At 35.0% G+C, this 22454-nt stretch overlaps 1 protein-coding gene across 8 annotated transcripts in view; it reads left to right on the top strand.

Annotated features, from left to right (window-relative positions):
* The window catches only part of CADPS2 (calcium dependent secretion activator 2), a 281254-nt gene that overhangs the window by 177761 nt on the left and 81039 nt on the right, over positions 1 to 22454 (top strand). For all 8 annotated transcript variants that reach the window (XM_053942794.1, XM_053942793.1, XM_053942792.1 and 5 more), the window contains 4 exons: positions 920 to 1028; positions 2183 to 2386; positions 9947 to 10083; positions 13683 to 13870. In XM_053942794.1, the coding sequence (XP_053798769.1) occupies positions 920 to 1028; positions 2183 to 2386; positions 9947 to 10083; positions 13683 to 13870 (638 nt within the window). The remainder of the gene's footprint in view (positions 1 to 919; positions 1029 to 2182; positions 2387 to 9946; positions 10084 to 13682; positions 13871 to 22454) is intronic.

Genomic DNA, 22454 nt, shown 5'->3' with positions numbered 1-22454 from the left:
TCTGGTCATCTTCTATAATCCTCCCAGCTCTTCATGGAGAGGATTATATTATCTCTCTTCATGGAGAGCTGGGAACACCTCAGTTTTGTTTCAGTGATTGCTTTTCTCCTTACAGATATTACATTTCTTTCTTTATCATTCTTTATCTTTCCAGACAGCTTTTCTTCACCTATCCTTATAATTTTCTGTTCTATCTACAGAGTCAAAAATCACCTGTTGACAGAGTCTCTTCTTATTGCTTCATAAGTTTTTTGATGATTGTACCTGATGACAAGTAACTAATGTTGTCCATGCCAGCTGCAGGCAGCTTGGCTTACACAGTACGTTATCTAGTGAGGCAAGCAGTGCAGGAGTGGGCGAGAACACAGATGCAAAAAGCACAGAAATTAGACTGTAAAATCAAACTGGAGGTTCTGATGCTTGCCATCATAAACTCGAATTGGCCGGATTATACGTTCCTTTTTCCAGTTTCATGGTAATTGTGCCACTCATTCTGCAAACAGATCTTTTATACATAAAAGTTCTTGTTTTCCCCATTTCTTGGAATATAGTTCTTTTTTTCCTCTTACGGTAGTAAGAGGATAATACTGAGTAATTTGGTCAGTACCATAATACTAAGTATTTTCACTACCAGAATCTAAATAGCTTCCCTTCATTTTTTCATAAAGCACCAGCCCCAAATGTATTTCAGGAAACTGCAGAGAGGTGTGTTTATGGGTTATTTGTTTTGGAGTTTTTTTCTTCATTTTGGCAGAAAGGGGAAAGGAGGAGAAATTTTACACTGTAAATACTTCTGGGAAAGGGAAAAAAAAGGGGGATTTATTTATTCAGTGCAAATGAAAGCTAATTTAAACCACGGTACATTTGTTATACAGTTCTGAAATGCAATTCATTAATTACGAAATCCTTTCTTATTCAGGTTAGCCAATACACATTTGCAATGTGCAGTTACAGAGAAAAGAAGTCTGAACCTCAAGAACTGATGCAACTGGAAGGATACACTGTGGATTACACAGCTCCTCACACAGGTACTTTTCATTATTTGAAGTAGCACAATATATTTGTGTAAAATAGCTGTTTCAATTTGCTTGTTTTGATCTAGCAGCAAAAACTCCCACGGTTCTCTGGCAGAAAAAAATCCCAAGATTCTTTGGCAATTATTCCACTAGGACATTCTGATGTGAAAAATTGTGCTTTTAGAAATAAGTTTCTTGTAAGACTAATGAAAAATAAACTTTTCACTAAAGTTTCCTGAAACACTGTAAGATCACATATAATACAAGGAGAAAATTGTCAATTCTAGTTAGTCGTCCCTTTTTCTTTTTTTGATGGTGGTGACATGTGGCATTATACTGTGAAGTATATTCATAAATAATTTAGAAAATAAATTATGACAATGCTTGTGAAAGACAAGTTACTCATAGTAATCAAAAATAAATTTGGAGATATCAGAAAAATCTCCACAAGTTAATATTAAAATGGAAGAGGGCAATCACATGCAGAGAAAAACAGTTCTACCTATGCAGTGGAGGGTTACAAAATTAGGAGACTTCTGAGACATTAAAGATTGATCTTTGAAAATGTTGTGTCGATCTTTAGAATAATTGAGAAGGCAAACAATGCTCAGAAGGCATTTGGAAAACCTAAACAATTCTGTCATAAGGAAATCCCAGCACAGCCATGTTGACTGTTGTGTCCTGTTCTCGTTATGTATATTAGTTACCAAAAAAACACTGGAATGAGAAAAAGGACTAAGGAAGAGCAGCACTGATAAATCATATGGAGCTGTCTCTGTTCAATAAGAGATAAAGTTGACAGGGATTTCCAGCTAATAAAATAATACCAGGAAGGAGAATATGTTAAAAAAAAAGAGCAAAATAGCATATGGCAGAGAGAAGATGAATAAGAGATAAGTTGGAGCTGAATTTAAAGTGGAGTCATGTAAATATTTTCTCCTGTGATTTCTGTATTTGTTCTACTTACGTTACTTCTATATATTACCATTTGATCCTTATAGCTCTAGATTTATCTTATCTCTAGGTTATAAATACCTATAAAGTGTTTTAACACACACCTCCACACGCACACATACTCTAAGTAAAACCAAGAATGTAATAAACATTGATGGTGATTTAGAAGTAACTTGTATTTATCAAGATTACCTTCTTATTTACTGCTTCAGGTCTTCAGGGTGGTCGGATGTTTTTCAACGCTGTTAAAGAGGGCGATACCGTGATATTTGCCAGTGACGATGAGCAGGATAGAATACTCTGGGTTCAAGCTATGTACAGAGCCACAGGTCAATCTTACAAGCCTGTTCCTGCAAGTCAAGCTCAGAAGATGAATCTTAAAGGAGGCAATGCCAACACAGATATATCCCCACTTTGTAAGTTGGCTTTTCTTTTCTTTTGTGGCTTTGGTTTTGGGTTTTGCTGGTAAAATATGTAGCAGCTCCCTCAATGAAGTTTAATTAAGCAGAACTTATTCACTAGGCAAATGTGTCTAGCCATTCATTGTTAGCCAAAAGCTCTTTAACTCAGATTATTATTAACAACAAGGGAAATCCTGACTTGCAGGTCATTATTTTTATTATAATCCATGAAAATACAGCAATTAGCTTCATATTCCTTACAACTGACCCATATATTACCATGGAGACGGTGTTTGGTTTGCATTATATTTTTCATTAGCTAGCCTGTGTAGTGTTGAATAGAAAAGCGTCAATCTATTCTCAGAATTTTTATAGATTTAGGTCAGCTTTATCATACATTGTATGTATATTAGTTATGAAAAAATTGCTATGCAGACAGTACATTGTGAGTTGAAAGGCAATAGATGGGCTCCTGGATTTTTTTTGGCACATACTGTAATATAAAATTACTTATAAAAAATTCTTTAAATTATTCAGGCTTAAATTTTCATCACCTTTCTTTGAGGAAATTATAGTTTCAGAGAAATCGGTGTTGATAACATATATTAAACATAGTTTTAATCTTCATATTATATCTTTGAAAGTATTCTGTCATGTAGATATCTGCACAAAGGAAGCTTTTTCTGTTTTTTATATTGTTACGGAGGCTGAGTGCAATCCAATGACCTTTTGTAGTGGCCATCAAATTTCTTGAACATCATATGATTATTATACAATAATCCTTCTTCATTATCATATAACCATACATGCATAGTGATAAAAGGGAGAAATGTGTTTTAGACTAAACTTGGTTTAGTGTCTGAAGTCTGTAGCAGGTTGACCCAAACCCATTCTCTTTCCTTACTCCTGCTATCACTCAGTCGCACGACCTTCTATTCATCCTCTAATCTTCTATCAGTTTGCTTTCAGAAAACAGTAAAATGTGCTTGTTAAACTTAGTAATATTTATCTAAAATCCTGAGGAGCTCTCAATGTCATTGAGCTTTTTAATGTCAAGGTCATTGAAAAAAGTTTAATCTCACAAAAGCACTGACATCTGTTTTTCATCTGAAACAATTTGGAAGAGCATTAATCTGAAACACCTTGTGAAGTAATCTTTCATTATGGGGCCATTTAAGGTGAAGTAGGATGGAAGTAACATTGCAAAAGCAAAGGTGAGGCAACAGCCAAGAAGTGCTTCTGCCCACCTCCTCCCAATTCCCTGGATTTGTGCTCGGTGGTGGGAGTTCACTGTGTTCCTGCCTGATGTTTCTACTTTGTGTGCGTCAATTAGAAAGTACAAAAGAAGTGACCACTGACAGCAGTAGCCAAGGACCTTCTCCTGGTTTTGGACACAGTATTCACCCAGAAGTGAAAGCAACTAGAAAACTCTGACCACAGGGCAATGAAAATTATAGAAAGAAAAAGGTACAAAAAACAATCGCAAGTTTGGATATACTGAAACTGTGTTTTCAGAGATAAAACTACTGATAATGTTAAAGAATTAAACAGCAAGATTGTAATGTCTAGATATTATTTTAGACATTATTGTAGATGGACTACAGTTCTCAGGTGGAAACCACAGAAAAAGTAAGGATTATTTTAAAGATGTTTTCACGGAAGCTCAAAAGCCTAAAATATCATGTATTTTTCTGTCATGCTTATGTATCTACTTACACAAACTCATATGACTGAACTGTAGATAAATCAAAATTCCATGTTTAAATTATTATTTTCCTTTGTGTTTAATATACTTCAATGTTGATATTTTGTAATAATTCACAAAATAATTCATAACTTATAATAATTCATAAATTTCTTTGCAATAGAATAACTTGTGGAATTTAATTTAATGTGATATTTAAAACCATTGTTTGACTGATTTCTATAATAACCCAGTTCTCTCTACATGAGTTAATTCTTTTATTCTGTCTTTTGTACTTTGTCGAAATGGGCAGAATCGAATTAATCAGTTTTTAAGATACTTCAGGAACTGGGGTTTTCACATATAACCTTAAATAATTTTCTAAGAGTCCTACTTCATTTGAATATATACTGTGCTGTATTTCTTGAGGCATAGTTTTACTCCTAAGAAGACTCTATAGCTGACCTTTTATCACATTTAAATAGATTCGGTTTCACGAGAAGTTCATTTTCTTTTCCCCTAGAAAAATGTTTGCAGGAAGCTGTGTCTTTTATTTTTAATCAAGATATAATACTACATACTTGAGAGCCGGCATATATATTAAATTAAATTCATTTCCAATTTTTTGTTCTTTACTATGGTACATTTTTAGTATTAGGAAATATAGTTTTGAACAGATAATTACTATTTTTATGATTTTTAGTTTCCTATTAATGCACAATTTAAGCATTTCCAGCCAATAGAAGATTGCAGTATATCATACAATGACATATCCACATACAGAAAGCAGAAAACCAGCTTGGGCTTTGTGAAACAAATGTCAGTTAATGGTATTCAAACCTCAAAAGTCTGTCCCCATTCTTTTTATCCTCTAAGGTGAAAAATCAACTCACCCTGATAAAATGTTCCAAAAGAATTTTTGATAACTTGGAGAAAATTTTTAAAATCTTTAAACTGCAGGATGTAGAAAAAAAGTCAACTTGAGGAGAAATGTTTCAATATTTTCCTGTATTGTGTTTGTAAAATATCTCCTTTCATCCTGAAATTTTCTTGATAGTTACGAAAAACATATGAAAGTGGTGTTTAACAGAATCAAACTACTATTGTACTTGTCCAGCTTCTAAAATGTATACTAGTCAATTTTTTCATCTCTAAGTAACTTGGTATTGCATTCTTGTGGTATTAGGTGACTCTGAAACAAAAGTGAAGACAGGCGAATGTCAGCGAATGATCAAGGAAAGGAGACTGACCTTCAGAACCACTGTTCTGCATAAGCATGCTGAATGAAAGAATAGAATCTTTAAGGATGTGTGATTGTAGAATAGCCAGAAGTTTCCCAAGGACACTAATGTTTTAGGGAAAGCACCAATAAAAAACAGATTAATTTGAATCACATAAATGTTCAGGAAGTGATCCCTTTTTTAATGAGCAGTGTATTAGGAGATATATTCATACAGTTGAAAAGGCTGCTGGAGTGCTTAGCCCTGCTAGTAACTTGTTCATAACACAGGAGTTAAAAGTAGCACATGAGGGGATTGTCATGTCTTAATGAAGAAATACAAAGCCAAACATTCTGAACTTGTACCCTCATGAGTTCAGAGACAGTCTCTTTCAATTAATTGCATTTTTAGAAACAAACAACTTTAAGGTATTTTTTTTATTTGACATAGTTTTCTCAGCAGGTTTTGCAGATTTATGTCCACCATACCCTTTTGCCTGGGTAGGAAAAGAAGACTGGAGTAACGTCACCCTCCCTTCATGTTTCCCCAGTCCCCTTTAGGTCCATTTCCTTCTTGCCTCCAACCATCCCTGTCTCCCTTTTAGAAAGAAAATGTTTACACCAGCCTCCACCACCTCAGGCAGCCAGTAAGTCACCTGTGTGCTCTCTTCTGTACTAGTCAGGAACACGTAAAAACTATCTACAATCCTCTTCAAATCTACCCTTCAACAAAACACTGGCAGTCAGTGTGGTATCCCCAGCCTGACAGTCAGACTATATGGGCCAGCTGCTTTCTCATTCTCTACCACTTTCTCTGCAGAAGTTATTTCATGGCCTGATACCTAAATTATATAGTTCTGGGGTCATAGATTGTCTCTTTGGCCTGTGTAGTTCTTTGGAGTCCTGGTCAATGATGAGGAGTCAAAATGTTCCCAGTGTAAGCTGTCACCATCTGTCTGGAGTGGCACTTGAAGGAATGTAATGCATGTCTTAGCACTGTCTTTTCCGACCAGTTCCAGCCCCTTCTGGAACAGAGTCATAGTTCTTACCCTACTAGTCTTAGTCTTTCAGTTTTTTTAATCCCTACAATACTAGATTGCTTGCCTCTATTTTCTCTTCTTTCCTGCTGGCCTGAGCTAGTTCAAATTGCTTTCACGATGCTTAAAATCAAGCAGAGATGCTACAGAGAGCCACAAAAAGGAGTAGGTCACCACTCAGCAAGGCCAGTGCCTGTAGTTCACCCTAGCACAGAGTAGATGATGCAGGAAATGTGTATTTGCTTCTAGGCTGGAATAGGGCAGAGACATTGTATAGGGATGCTAGAACCACTTGAGAATGTGCCATGAACATGAAACTCTTGGTAGTCTTAATTCAGTCAACTCTGTATGAGCTGAGTCACTGAGGATCTGATGATTTTAATAGCCTTTGCAGCTGGACTAAAATTTAAAGTTTCTTGCAAAGATGGCAAAAGGCATACTTAGAATGCTGTTCTGCCCTAATGAAAATCTTTCTCTAAAAGAAAAACCAAATAATGTGCTCAAACTCCTGTAATGGCTTTTGTTAGTTTTTAACATTGCTTGAAAATACATTTATTTGTCCTATCTTGATTAAAAAAATAAAAAAGGATAGTTTCCAAAAGATGAAATACAGAACCTGAAACAGGCAGTGCAACATGGAAATAGCAGCCAATGATTTTGAGTGAAAGGCAACATGGAAAGCATGGCAACAAATTTGATTAAGAAGGGAAGAAAAACTAATTGTGAAAAAGCAAGAAAAATATTACTGTTTCAAACCTCTCCCTAAATATCTTCCCAATATTTTCCAAGATTGAGAAAATGTAGAGAAAAATGAATTTGTATTTTTTTCTTAACTATATGACAATATAGCACCTTATATGCCTTTTGCATTTGCATGTTGTTTGAACAGGACATCTAAAGCTCATTTATGTAAGAATTTGAAAAAAGCAATTACTCTAACAATTTTTAAAAGTAGAGACTTGAGTAATTTTTTTAGTCACAGTCATATACCATTTATGAATTCATTCATGATCCTTGCTCAAGTTCTTAAATTTTTTTAATTCCTTTTTGTTTCAAAATATTTACCAGTTATCTTTTTTGTACATCCTATCAATAAATAAAAATGTAATGTATTACACTAGATCTATTTTTCTGTTATTTCCTGCTTGCCTCCAGCTGGCAAAGGTAAGTTCTTTGTTGTTTTTCTGTTGCTTAAATATATTTGGTAATAGATTTTCTGCTACTGTTTCACAGTGTTATTTGTATTACTTGATTCACTCAAAAGATGATCAGTCATGGATCTTTCTTTTAGAATTAAATCTAGCAAATATTTACACTTTTAAATCAGTACTTTTGCTTATTTTGCCCAAATTATGTAATAGCAAATTTTGCTTTCACAAGCTGTTTTGTATTCAGTAGCTTACCTTAGTAATTATGATCATCTGGATACTGTATCAGTATGCTGGATCTGATTTGCAACATCCAGTCTCTTGATTTCAAAATACTTACATTACTTGTCAGTACTTACACCTTCTCTCTTAAAAAACGGGCATTTTTTTATGTTGGTGTGGTTAACCAGAGAAAAAACCAAAAGGTTTTTTTTAAGAATGATTCAGCTCTGTATAATTTCCTAAATGATGGCAAAAATAAATATTAGTACTTTTTTTTTTTTTTCATATGTCTTACTATGAATCATATTTATAGTATATGATAAACCTGATACTAGAAGGAAAATTTATATGAAATGCTGAAATCAGTCACTTACACATTAAATATAACATATTTGAAAATAATTTTATCCATGTTTGGACATTTTGGAAGCTACAGATAACTTCATATGTTGTTCATTACTTTTGGTAATGTAGTTGTGTTGATGTCAGTTGTTTATCTTTGAATTAATGTGTTTAAATACAGTTAAACACATTACTAATTAAGAGAGACCATTTCCTGTACCTATGTCAAAAATATAAGCTAGGTTTGTCATTAATGATAGGCTAGTCTAATGTTCATTGAAATACTGCTAATCTGTGTAATCACATATGCTACAGATCTTTCAAGCATTTAAAATACATGCTGCTTCTTCTCTGGGGTGATGGTCTCATACCTTACACCATCGACATATTGTCATACTGTTTATTTGCTACATCCACCTTGGTGAAATCTGTCACATGGATGTGACTCTTGCTTTGACAATGCAAAACAAAGTGATATGAATTAGTTTCTGCATCTTTCTAGGATTTGATGTTGCAGATCCTTCAGCTTGAATTAAATAATTCTCCCATCCACAAATACAGCTGAAAGTTGGACTTGACATGGATCAATATGATCTGGGGCTAAATTTCTAAATGTGACTGATTATGTTAGCATCATGCCCACAGATCAATATTGAGTTTTATTATGAACCTGACTCTATAATTGGGTTTAATCAATAAACTTTTGTCTCCTTTCTTTAGAAATTTTAGATTTCTACTACACAGGTTTTCAAAATTGCATTTAGGATACACTTAGATCTATACTTTTCTGGTAACGAATATAAAAAGACCTAGGTTTGAATTTAAAGGAACAAAGAGCTAAGACCCTATTGAAAGGGGAAGTCAATTTTTAAGTTGATAGGACTGTTCACCCCAGTACAGTCTATAGAATCCAAGACAGCTAATGTGCTAATACGTAACTAGTCCTTTTGGGCACTGTAAGGCTTTTTCTGTCCATACTAGATAGATAATTCACATTGAAGACTTTGACAAAACAGAACATTAATGAAAGCAATCACTAGAGCTTCTCTTTTGATAAACCCGCGGGGTTTAAAGGCGTTGAAAGATGCAATCTGTGAAGAACAATAAATTTGGGCCTTTGATTGAAGTGCCATTTGGGATGGTATGCTTTCTCAATGTATTTGCACAAAAATGCTGCTCCCTTTTTCAGTACACTTTGCTGGAAGGTTGAAGGAGCTCTTTGCCATTACTACATTAAGGTTTGTCTCATTAAAAGCTGAGTACAAAAAGAAGGCTGGAAATGACCTAGCTCGAGCCAGTGTGTTCATTTCTGCTCCAGTTTGCCATTTGAGAAGTAGGCTTCAAGCCATGATGAATATTTCTATTAAGTGGTACTTTGAACTGCAGTAAAGATGCTCTTTCTTTTCTGAAGAAATAAATGCATAAATCTGTTTGGGGTTCTTTTAGATTTTTTCTTTTTATTTTTCTTTTTTTTTTTTTTTAATATTTTGTTGTTATTTTGCTAAAATTAAAAAGAGAGCCATACTAAACCAGGAAATTACAGAATATTTTTCATTTCTGCTCATAACATTGTTTCTAAATTGAAACATTTGCAGAGTCCACTAGAAAACAATTCTTTAATACTTTTTTCATATACTATGTTGTGTTTTCTTGCAGACTTTCTAAATTTTGGTTTATCTGTCATTGGGTAGCAATTGTTTTTTACACTCAGTAAATTGGTATGACTGATAGAAAAATAATTCAGTAATATTTTTTTCAGATTAAAAGATTGAGATTCTGTAATAATTTCCCTGCAAGCATCTCTCTATATGAGTTATTTCTTTGAGATACTTTGAGACTTATATGCCATACGTACACTGGTGTTCGTAAGTCTGAACACGCACTCACATGTATTGTTCTGCACATTCTTCCTTTTTATGACAGATACAGACCGTGGCCAGAAACATGGCATGGATGAGTTTATTTCTGCTAATCCCTGCAAATTTGACCATGCTTCCCTCTTTAGACTGCTTCAGAGACAGACCTTGGATCACAGATTGAATGACTCCTATTCTTGTTTGGTGAGTACTGGCTGGAAGATAGATATAAAGAAGTGAGAAATAGTTGTTACAAAGTAGTCCTTTCTTCCTCATTCATTCAACAACTGCAGTTGTAGGTGGAATAAAGGGTCCAATCGATTGGTTTTAAATTTGAAAATTACATACTTGCAAGCGGCTGCTGTGCCACTCAATAGAAAGCAAAGAGACACGAACTGTCTTCAATTTTATCAGCTGAAATTTATCATGTCCTCTGGGGAAGTTTGAATAAAACCAGAAAGTTTTGACAATAGCAAGAACTCCTGTGGTAGAATTTATTGACACCTGTACAGGCATTTTAAGGTCCAAATGTGGTTGCCTCAGCTCAGACATATTCACCTGTCTTATAATTCTTCATTCCACTCTGGTGTGAAGGAAAAACACCAAAGAAGGGAGGCAGAGCCATAAGCAATATAGATACATGGGCATATATGCATTACCTGAACAGCAAGTAACAAAGGGGAGTATAATCATTAAACAAAAGCCAATAGAATGTGATCTCTGTATGAAAATTAGTGTTTTCCACATTCAAATACCATCATTACCATCATAAAAGGTAAGATGTTGGTTGCAGTTTCTTTTTCGTACAATCATTTTCTGTTCTGTGCTTTGTGAACTAGTTGAGGATGGGGCTACTTCAGGTTTTGTTATCATTGGGGAAGAAAACCAGCAACAATCTCATGGAAGTTCATCAGATTATATACACTCATTAGACAGGTTTGTATGGGGCAGACCTCATAACTTCCTGAGGCTTTGTTTTTCACCTGATATTATGCCTGAAATAGTGATCTCTCACTAAGAATCTAAAATGCCTCACAGCACATAATTTTTATTTCACTTTAATATCCCAACAGCAACAAAAAAGGATAATGGGGATTTTTACTTATTTTTTCCATTGTTCTCACTAGTCTTGTAATACAAAGGTAATAATTGGAATTTTTCAGATTGTTTGCAGCAGTTAAAAAGGAGAAAAAATATTATTTGATGACAGTTCCCTCCTTTTTAAAATACTTCCAGATACATATGTATAGAAAAGTTAAAGGACTCATTTTCTGTTTGTGGGTTGCACACTGTATCAAAGAGGCCTGAGAGTACATCTGTACAAAGTAATTGGCACTCAAAGAGAAAATGGTTAGCTTTCTACCAGTGCATTGGGGTCAAACTCTTTTTTTATAATAATAATATAGTAAGACACTTAATATAACCTTGAAATCAGGAACTTTTAGAAGAGGTTAGGTGAAATGCACAGTGCTATAGCAACCATAAAGCAGATGTATTTCTCACCGTTCTTTTTTAAATTCAGCTTTTAATAAGTGGAATGGGTGATAATTTTTTTAACTGCATATTTAACTACATTTTTATATTTTTAAAAAATTGGGAATGTCAAGATAACAATAGAATACATGGACATGTAAGTGTGATTTTTCTTTTCTCTAACAGCTCATTTCCCATAGTCTTTTAGAAACAATTCATCCCTTATTTCAACAAATACGGTGTAACCACACATATGGCTTGTAAAAAAATTTTAAAAGCATAGGAATTAATATTATGCAGAGTTCTTTATTAAATTATTATATAACCTAAATTTCTTCTATTCTACGTTCTTCTTGGTATAGGGAAAGTATTGAGGGGGTGGGGGATTTTGGGTTTTGGGTTTTTTTTCAATTATAAAATCAAAAAATATGTGGTTATCTAATACCAGTACTTTGTGGGACATAGTTGTTATGTGTTTGAGAGACTTATACATGATGTGGGATTGAACAAGGGCAAGGAAAGCACGCATTTATATGAAAAACAACCATACAAACAGATCTTTTAAGAGAGACTGAAGTTAAATTAATGAGTTCTAATTTTAAAAATTTTGTATTCTTGTCACAGTTATATCTTATGAGAATGAGCAGAAATTTTAATCATTTGCTTTTGTACTGCTAGGCAATGATATGCAACGTTTTGTTATGTTTTCCATAAAAACATAGGGAGAGATCAGTGACAATGACAACATATTGGGAGAATGTCAATCACAATAACCACTGTTGATTATATCTAGAGCTAGCAAACATATTATTGCAAAAATACAGGTTAAATCCCTTTTCTTTCTTGTTTCAATAGAATACCATATTTTGTATCAAACACTATGTAAGGTATATGAGGCATTGCAACATGATCAGATACTAGGTTAACATGCTGAGTACTGTTCTGGGTTCTAAAGCTAAGTGTTCTCTGGAAATAGATGAAGCTCCTTAAAGGCAGTGGAAACACTGACTTCAAAGAAATTAATTAGGAGCAATAATTATTAAATATTAAATACCTGTGGTGTTCTTGTTTGCAGATAATATATTAAATTGAAGAGTTTGGGGAGAATATAAAGCTTGAATTCATGTCTCAAACAAGTATATTAGTGAAGTTAAAACACAGATTTTTTTAACTGATGTGAATATATTTTTAAGTACTGTTCAATAGTATTTCTGCTGATATTTTGTACAAATATTAATCGTCAGATCTTGTGAAAGTATTAACAAGCATTAGGGAAATACTGGTCTTCAGCTGCTATATTGATGTTATAAATTCTTTATTTTGCAAAATCATTTTGCTTATCCAAGTTATTTGTATATTTGAGTTCAGGTATTCCTCAATCTCTCGTAACCATTTGATGAGATGTAATGATGAGAGATGATGAGAGGGAAATATCACCATGATCAAAACAAGAACAAAGAAAAATGCTTACGTAGAACAGCTGTGCAGTATTTGCAGTTTTCCAAGGTTATGTTTTCTCCATGCTGCTTTTTGGAAGCTCATTCTGCTTCTTCTTATCATACTTCTGCATCAAGACTCAATTATATTTTTTCCACTCTGGATTCACTCAAGAACTGTTTTTATCATGTGAAGGTGTCTGTACTTTGCTCATGTTTGTCTCAGGGTTAAGCTGTTTTCATCAAGACTCTGGCCAAGAAATCTCTCAATAAGCTTGAGAATATCTAATAAATATTTAAGGTCAAATCTTACTCAGGTGGCTTTTAACAAACTACCTAGCTTTGCATCTCTTTACTAGTAAAAGTTGTTTTAAAGTTGTTAGAATTGCATGCATGTTACATAGGTAAAGGGTGGAATTGTGGTAAGAATATTAAAGTTGCAGCCACAGAGAAGTGACCATCCAGAAAGTGTGCTTAGTGTCCATGTTAATGTCCCTCAGCATTTCCCAAATTCTAAATTGTATTTTATAATTGATTGCTAAAACAAAGTTAATTATTTTAAAAAAGTGTTAAAGTGTTAGTTTATTTTAGGTTTTGAGATATAATTTAATCTGTCCCAGACTTTGGATGTATTAGCATGTTTTTTGTAACAAGATATTTCATAGTAGTGGTATCTCATAACTGCAAATAATTTCCTGACATTTAATCCTTTCAGTAAGAGGGCTATTGTAGGGTCTAGCTTTCAGTGCCGTCAGCATTAGTCAGATGGAAATCATTCTAATATAGAAAGTGTATGTAATGGACATAAAAATCCATGTTTCTATTCTTTGTCTGATTTAAAGCTGAGAGTGGGAAAATAAATCTCAAAATGTTGTGTGGTTTTTTGCCTTTCAGGGCTGGTTTAGCCCAGGTCAGGTCTTCGTGTTGGATGAATACTGCGCTCGCTACGGGGTGAGAGGCTGTCACCGCCATCTCTGCTATCTTGACGAACTGATTGAATATTCAGAAAATGGTTCTGTCATTGATCCAACCTTGCTCCACTACAGCTTTGCATTTTGTGCCTCTCATGTTCATGGTAACAGGTAATTTAATGATATCTTTTTTAATCCATAGTATTTGAATGCATAGTCTGAATAAAAGTATTTATAGGGTCTTGCATGCACCAGGGAGGGAACTGCACGCAACAGAAATCAATTCATGAAAGTTTCTTCAGGGGTACTGGAGGTTCCATACAGATTACTGTTAAAAGAAATCTCCTTTTAGCATGTACTGTCTTAATGCAATATGTTTTCAAGATAAAAAACTGTTAAAAGTGTAGTCTTCTTCATTCTGCATTTATATTGTGCTACTAAATGGTGTTTCCAGTAAACATTTTGAACAATTATGCAGCTTAAGGGAAATTCTGACTCTTTCTGCAGTCTGTAGCTTGGCAACTAGTCATACTATACTGTGTTCTTCTGTCTGTGCTATCACAGAGAGAAATAACATATATTGGGAATTAGCTGTAAGCCCCAGCCAGGAAGAGCTAGGACACTTCTAGAATCCTTTCCACTAGACAGGTAGACTACTTCAGGAGCTTTTGGCCACAGTGATTGTCTTGGGGTGATATCTTCATTCCACTTGCAAGTGAAAGACTTAGAAAAAAAATAAGTTGTTGCTTTGCTATTTTTGCACATTCTTTAAAAGAAGCACTGCTTCATCTATGTCTTGTTCCAGACTGTGAGAGGACAAGCTCTGCTGCTGGAGAGCGCCAATTGCAGATGAGATCATTGGTAGCTCAGGTCAGGAGGGACACAGGAGATTTCTAGGCAAACCTCCTGCATGAAGCAGGTCAGTTGTGAGGTCAGACCAGGTTGCTCAGGGCTTTTTCCAGTCAGGACTTTACCCCATTTGAACCTGTCTAATTTCAGTGTAGTTGTATCTATTGCCTGCCATCTACCACTCGGTACACACAGAGGGCTGTCGTTCAGTCCACCTCAACACCTCCTATTCTCCAGGCTGAGCAAGCCCAGCTCCCTCAGCTCCACATCAGAGGATGTACTCTGGTGTCTGCCCATCACAGTGGCAATTCAATAAACTTGCTCCCTGTCTTCCTTGTATTTGAGTGGGAAGTGGGGCAGGCAATCTATCAAATTATAGGAGAACATGCATCTATGTCTATTTTGTGCACTAGAGTTGTAGACTTGTAGACTGCTGTATGGGATATATTTAAGAAGTCCAAAACTAGCAAGGAGAAACACAATAGATCCTCCCAACTCATCAAATCCTGACACTAGGGGAAAACATCACAGTCCCAAAATGAAATTACTCTCAGGAAGTCCCCAAACTGAATCTTAATTAGGATTGGAAGAGAGATTTTCTGTCCAAGATGTATGCTTATGTTGCTTTGCTACCAGTCAGCCACAGAGGCTGTTTTACTTGTCTTCAAGCCAGAGAAGAAGAGGTAATCCTTAGGAAGGATATGGTTTCCTTCTCTGGCTCAGACAAAGCCTCATCTGGAGCTGGGGATTTGTGACCTGAGCAATTTCATAGTGGTAGACTAACAATATATAATACATGATAATAATATCCAAAATTGAAATGTTTTTGAATGTGCTTGAAATGCTGTCAAGAATCTTAACATTCATACCAGTAAGTTAGGAGATTTCTGGCTTTTATTTGGTAACCTATTCTCTGTAAAAGCATGCTTCTTCGTCAGTTCCTCAAGAACCTGACACATTCGTATTTCCTATTGAGTCCAAGTCTTTGTTGTTTCTCTCCTTTTTATTATTGGATTCAACCTAAGAAGACAAACATATGTGATAATTGCTCAAACTTACTTCAAGAATTCAAAAGAAAGGTAGATACATTTCTTTTTATTTCATAATTTGAGTGAAGGACAACCGTGCACGCAGTGCATGAAAATATCTCAGAGAGCACATCATTTACACAGTGGTAAGCACTCTGTATTCCGTCTATTCCTACAGTACAGATATTCTCTGAATAGCATATTATGAGTGTTTTAGAAATAAAAGAAGTGTTGAACAGAGAGGGTCTGACTAGAACTGAGATATTGTAAAAAGGAAGAAAAAAGAAACATGAAGAAAGAAAAAAAGTAAGTCAAGGACAGAGGCAGACACACTCACTCAGAATGACAGACACAGATATACGGGCACATAATATACCTACTCATTCATTTACCGCAGCACTAAGAAATAGTAAAAGGTAAAAGAGAATTTCGCAGACAATGCACGACAGGCCAAAGTTCTAGGCTGGTCCCTGGCGTTACACATTTTTGTTTCGTAAGTCAGCCTGGGAATCAGAAAGACCACAGAACAAAGGGCTTTATACTCTGGCCATGATGTATTTAATTTATATGTCACCTTTGCTTCACAGAGGGATCTTAGACCCTCCCCAAGCCTGAGAAAGATCATCAAAATTGATCTTGAAGTCAGGTGGTAGAGGAGCATGTAGAAATGCAGCTGTATCTGTAGTTCATATTGTCCATTTCTTTTATGTATGAATTTTAAAATAACGGGCAATCTAGTGACATCAGTCAAACAATCAGATACAAGTTTCTCTCACCTTAATTTCTGGTGAGGAGAAACTCAGTCTGAATCAGCTTTGGCTCTTTCCACCCTTCATATGTATTCAAAATTCTTCCAACATGTTTTTGAATCTTCAGGTGTCCTCTGTGTTGTTTTGCTGCACCGTAGGATGTGAAACATGTTTCATGCTGCAGGCTGTAATCTTGCAGATTTTAACACAGTACCATGGGTTTATTTCAAAACACTTAGAATAAACATGTAGAAGTTTTGTTGTTGCAGATCTTCAGGGACATTTGGAGCACAGAGGAGACCTGAACTGAGCTCCAGTGTAGGCTGTATGCAGCTGACCTTGTCTCCTGATCTCAGAACTACAGAGCGGTCCCCAGCTTCTTTTATTTTCTTTCCTGAGATGAAGATATAGACAACAACTTCTGCTAGATTTATCAAGCATACTTGTACTTTGTGTGTCTTATGCCAGTGTTGTTGGTTTAGGAACAGAAATGTTTACTCAGGGTCAAACACAATGTGCTGAGTGCTAGACTGGGAAATTCAAAGCTTATTTGTCCTTTTCCTTTCCCGTTAGTCCATTACAACTGGGCTAACAAACTGCTTATGTAGAAAAGGTATTTCTACTTTTGTAGATTATACTCTTAAGACATTCTCTTCCTAAATAGCCAACAGGAAAATATTTCACTAAAAAAATAGCTGTACTGTGTTTAAACAAATATACATCCTTGGTTTTGAGTCAACTATTTTATTTTCTTCTGTAAATAAAATCATCTTTCATCGTCTGTACTTCTGGCACTATGTGGATTTACTGTACCATCTCCTTTGGCTTCTCATCACCATGGTTTTCTTTTGAAATATTCCATGGTCATTCATGAAATATTCTATATAGTCCTCATCAATATAGTTAGTTCACAACTAAACTTTTTGCTCTTATGCACTTATGCATAAACTTATTGCTGGTGAAAGTGAAATGGGCAGAACAGGGAACTATAGGACATTCCTGAATGATGACATTTCAGTCTAAACAGTCCAGGTAGGAGCTATTGTTTTCTTCCCTATCATGTTCACTCTTGTCTACTTTTCATGCTGTGACTTCTATTTAGTCCCTCTTGTCTGAAATGAATGCTGGTGGGTATCACATGAAGTGTGAAGTGACTTCTTTCCACCTGCTGAGTTACAGACTGAATTGAAAAATTCAAAATTCAAGCATATTCCCTTGTTATAACTTTCCTTATTCAGAAATATATCTGATAAAATGGAAGTTCAAATATGAGAAGTGAATGTGAAAGTAAGGCTACAAAAATCAGTATTTAACTGAAGATGAACAGGTTGAGGGTTTTGTCTTTATTGTAAAAGCTTCAGCACAGGTCTGTTTCCATAGAAGAACAGTCATATTGAGTCAGGGTTCTTCTAAGCCAGTCAGTCATCTGTCTCCAACATTGACCTGCCTGGAGTAAAAGAAGAGCAAGCATGTGCAATATTTCCTCTTTCTGATTCCCAACTCCTTGCAGCTCAGAATATGCCCTGTTTGGTAACTTGGAGTGAGTCTTTATTTCAGATACTTGTCCATTGCACCCCTGAACCACTGTAAGCCCTTTTCACCCTCAACACCTCTGGCAGCAAGTTCCACAACTCAGCCTCCTCTTACTTGAAGAACTATTGCTTTGAACTTGACTCCTTCACATCTCATTTCATGCTCTGCTGCTATTGGAGAGTTAAAGGAGAAAAAAGAAAAATCCTGTCCTCTCTCTTTACTATTTAAGATTCAAGAACTGGAAGTGAACAATAGAGTGATTGCATTGGATGGAAGTTTTCTGCTAGTTGCTTATCCTTTTCTAGTGTTTCCCAGTGTTGATTTGCTCCTTTGACTGGTATTGAACAGGGACAATTTCGTGGAATTATCCATTGTAAAACCAGGATCTCCATTCTGAATAACTGTGTTTTCCTTACATTTATCTATGTTTGTCATTGTTTTCTGTTGTATTGCTACCTGATTTCATGGGGTCTTTCTAGAATTCCACACTATGCTACATATCATTGAAATTACATTTTCTGTCACCTCAGTTCTCAGCTGTTAGCCAGGTCATTTATAGATACTGTAAAATAGCTCAAGTCGCAGAGCAAACCTCTGCAGAACTTTACTGAGAACATGCCTTCACAGCAGCTACTCACCTCTCTAATTTTAAATGTAAATGTAGGAACTTTTACTCAGGCACTGTTTAATTGCCTTTAAAACCTTTGATTAGGGACTGTCAGAAGAGCTTTGGAAATCCAGGTATTTCATATTAATCAGGTCACACTCATCCACATGTTTTCAATCCTTTTAGAGAAGTCCAAGGTCAGAAGGTAAGATTTCTCTGTCTTATGGCTTCAAAGCTATACAGACTTGACAATAGGTGATATTTACCCAAATTTCCTTACTTTTATCCTTAAATATCCTTATATTATAGTTCCTTCTAATTTTATGGGATGCATGTAATACTTAGTGGCCTGTATTTCCCTTGGCTCCTTGGAGACTTTCTCTGATTTTTATCCTCCCATTTTGATTCTGATCTCCCTTTCCCCAGAAGTTCTTTATGAAAACTTCCACATATCCACAGGTAATTCAAGTTGCCGGCTGGTCCTGGTAATTTACTGCTGTCTGTTTTTCTCATTTGTTCCATAAAGGGTTTTTTTTTTTAATTTGCTTTCATTTTTTAAAGCATATTATGCTGAAAATGAAGAGTCCTTTTGCTATGGACAAAGAAAGGTTCCATCATAGAAATCCTCTTCATAATAATTTACTTCATAATAATACACCAGCACAAAAAAATCATTTCTGTTGTAGCCTTGCCCTCTCTGAAAGCTACTTTTAGGTCCTTGCCATCATTTGGCAATGTAGACTCTCTGGTAGGCTTCTTGCTTTGGTTATGCTTGGAGGAAATAGAGTAGAATAAAGGGTTTCACTTCACAAGTGAAGTGAAACTATGGAAACTTTGGAAAGTGCTATGCATTCATATATTTCTTTTCATTTTTCAGTGTTTCGTGGTAAGAAACATTGATTAAAATTTTACACTTTGTGTCAAGTCATAAAAGAATGTTCAGAAAAATCATCCCTTTTAAATCTGGGACAAGGAAATTCATGAAAATAAAGAAAATAGAATCATTACATTGCTCCATCTCTTCCTATTTTTTTTTTTTTCTGGAACTTCTGAATAGGTACTTTCTTCTCTGACTAACTTAACTTTAAAGTAAGGTTGTCTATATCTTGAGAAGTTCTCCTTCATTTTGTGTCATTCATAAACAATATGGAATATGACTTAAAATAAAATTTCAGAATTTAAGTGAGTAGTTTCATCATTTATCTGCTCATGGTCACCATCTGATATGAAAGGTTTTGTCCAGTTGATCTCTTCCCAGGAGTAATGTTTTCACATGCACAATTTTATATATAAAATATTTAAATATCATGTAGACTTTTCCTTCAATGGTTTTCCAAAAAAAAAAAAAAAGTTGCTAACAAGATTTTGTGGAACATTTTGGTTTTAAGGACTTGAAAATGCTTCCTGTTTCTGCTGTGTTTCTTATTCAGTCTCAATACTACGTGTTCTGTCTGTGTTACAATTACAGCAGGTGCAAGCTCTACATCTACTGGTTTTTATTGGCAATTGGACCTTCTGCTTTAATCCTCGATCTGTTCCAAGGCTGTCCAACAGCTGGAGGAAGGAGCCTGAGTTCCCTTACAGGGTGGATCTTTAGGGAAGTGTGTAACATCAGTGTAATCGTCTCTCTCGTGTTTGATACAGCATCTAGAGATGTAACAAGAGTCTATTGTTTTTGTAGTTTGTCTCATTTTTCTATGAATCATTTACGATGAAAATCGTGAGAGTGGATTTCTCATTCTTAAACCCATGTTTTTGTTCAGAAGTCATTTGTTATCAGTCACTATTTGCCCAGAACAATGGAATGAGAAAATGACCTTTTAGGATTGATATGCTATGTGAGTTTGTGCTGCTAAAAATTATCACTCTTCTTCCAAGTGAATATAATCTTCCTTTTTTTCTGAGGCTTGTTGGGCAATGTTGAGAATAGAAATTTTTCACTAGGCCCTGTGTCAAGCATCTTGCATCATCCAGTTCATCCTTCTTTTTTGGAAGCTGATAATGTTAAAGGTGTATGGAGCACAGAGGAAGGCTTACCATCCCTAAACACTATACAATATTTTGTTATTAATTTCAACTAATTTCTGCCTTTACATAACCTTATACATTGGGTAAAATGACATTATATTAATACTTGCTTTGCTTTTCAGTAGAAAATATAACTGCATAAAAGATTATTAAAATCAACCCAATTTATGATCTTAATCTGTTTTAGTGACCTTCAGAATTGGTAATTTTCATTCCATTGTGAAAAAAGGGCATGACCTGTAAGCAGATGTCGGAGCAGCCTGAGAACTGCTTACAGCAGAAGGCTCTATTGTGCCAGTTTTATGTCAGAATATTCGAAGAATAGTTAATATAAACAAGAAAATGCTCAGTCTTCAAGTGTCTGCTGGTTAAAGGTGTGTTTGAATGCCATGCAGTAATGCACTGTCTTCATTTTCTGTGATAAAAAGGCGTTTACTCTGTAGCTCTCTATAAGCTGATAGTGGAAATCATCATTTTTTCATTTCTGTAGCATAAACCATGGACTCTGCAAAAGTCTTAATACAGTTGCATTTTAAAGGAAAATTTGCATATTTCAGTTCTTTAATATAAAGTTCTATAAACAGATAATAAAAATTCTACATCAAATTCTAAAAAATTTAATCTTTGGTTTTTGAAGAAACAAGCAGTCAGACTTTTATCTTGCTAATTTGAAGCTTGTCAGTGTTCTTTCATCTGATTGTACATTCTGCTGGATATAAAAACAAGTACTTTCAGAAAGCACTGAAGCCTTCTAAAACAATTTGTTTCTAGAAGAAAGGATGCCTTTTAAGTTTGGTTTTGTTATTTCAATGTCCTTGAAATGTAGTTTATTACAGAAATGTCTTAAAGACCTTTGCTGAAGTATTAGGTTTTTTTATTTTGTTTTTCATAATTTTCATAATTGCTCTGGCAAGATGGCAAATTCTTTTTGGTCAGCCTTACTGCTCATACCTGTGTATATTAGAATATCAATCTGTACATTACTTTCCTCATACTCTTTTTTTCATGACACACCAAAGTGATGGTCTATGTTTCTAATGAGGAAAGCACACTGAAAATATTTTTATCATTTTTAAAATATGTAAAGATGCAAAAAAACACCATTTTCAATGATATTCCAGAGGAAGAAGGCCAGGCATGTTCAGTTAGTATTTCCAAAGCTGTCTTAAAAGCAGCCTTGCTTAAGGAAACAATTCTCTCTTCAAGAGGCCACTAGGAGAAGCTGTTTCCAAAGTTGAGGGCTGGAAACAATCCACAGCCAACCCAGTATCCATATCTAATTCCCGTTGGAACTGGAATACAGTTTTATCTTACCTGCTATAGGTCTTCACAGTAATCTTCATCCTACAATGCATCAAGTACCTCTGCAAATTATTGCAGGTTTTAAGACCTCTAGAGATCAAAATAATTCTAGATGATACTCCAAGCCTTAAAGGATATATAATGTGAGGAAAAACAATCCATTGCAACAGGAAAACCAAAATCCACTGCCTAATCAGACAGCTTCTCTAGAGTAACTGCTGTCAGGACAACAATCTTGCAAGATTTTTGCAGTAAAAATTAAGTTTTAAAATTCTGGTCAACCTTTACTTTTGGTTCATTATTTAGGTGTTAATGGTTAAACAGCTACTTTCCACATGAATTTACTAGTTCCACTTCATGAGATACTTATTTCAAATCTCTTCTGATATTTAAGTCTGAGTGAATTAAGCAATTTGACTTGTGACCAGAGACAACATTATATCTGTGCCAGTTAGATTGTGATCTAAGCAGATAAGACAAGCCAATCCAAATCCAATTGACAGAGTTCTCAAAAAATGGTAAACTAATGTGAGTGAGAGAGAGAAGGCTACTCAGGTTTTGAGTGTTCACTGTTTCACCTAGTTCTCTAATTCTAAAAAATGTTGTGAACAATAAGGAGGAAAAAGAATGTGGAGGAAAGGAAAATTAACTCTCCATTA

Source organism: Vidua chalybeata, chromosome 5 (genome assembly GCF_026979565.1).
Source record: "Vidua chalybeata isolate OUT-0048 chromosome 5, bVidCha1 merged haplotype, whole genome shotgun sequence".
Classification (NCBI taxonomy): Eukaryota; Metazoa; Chordata; class Aves; order Passeriformes; family Viduidae; genus Vidua; species Vidua chalybeata.
Note: the sequence above shows the minus strand (reverse complement) of the source record. Positions and strands in the feature narration are given on the sequence as shown.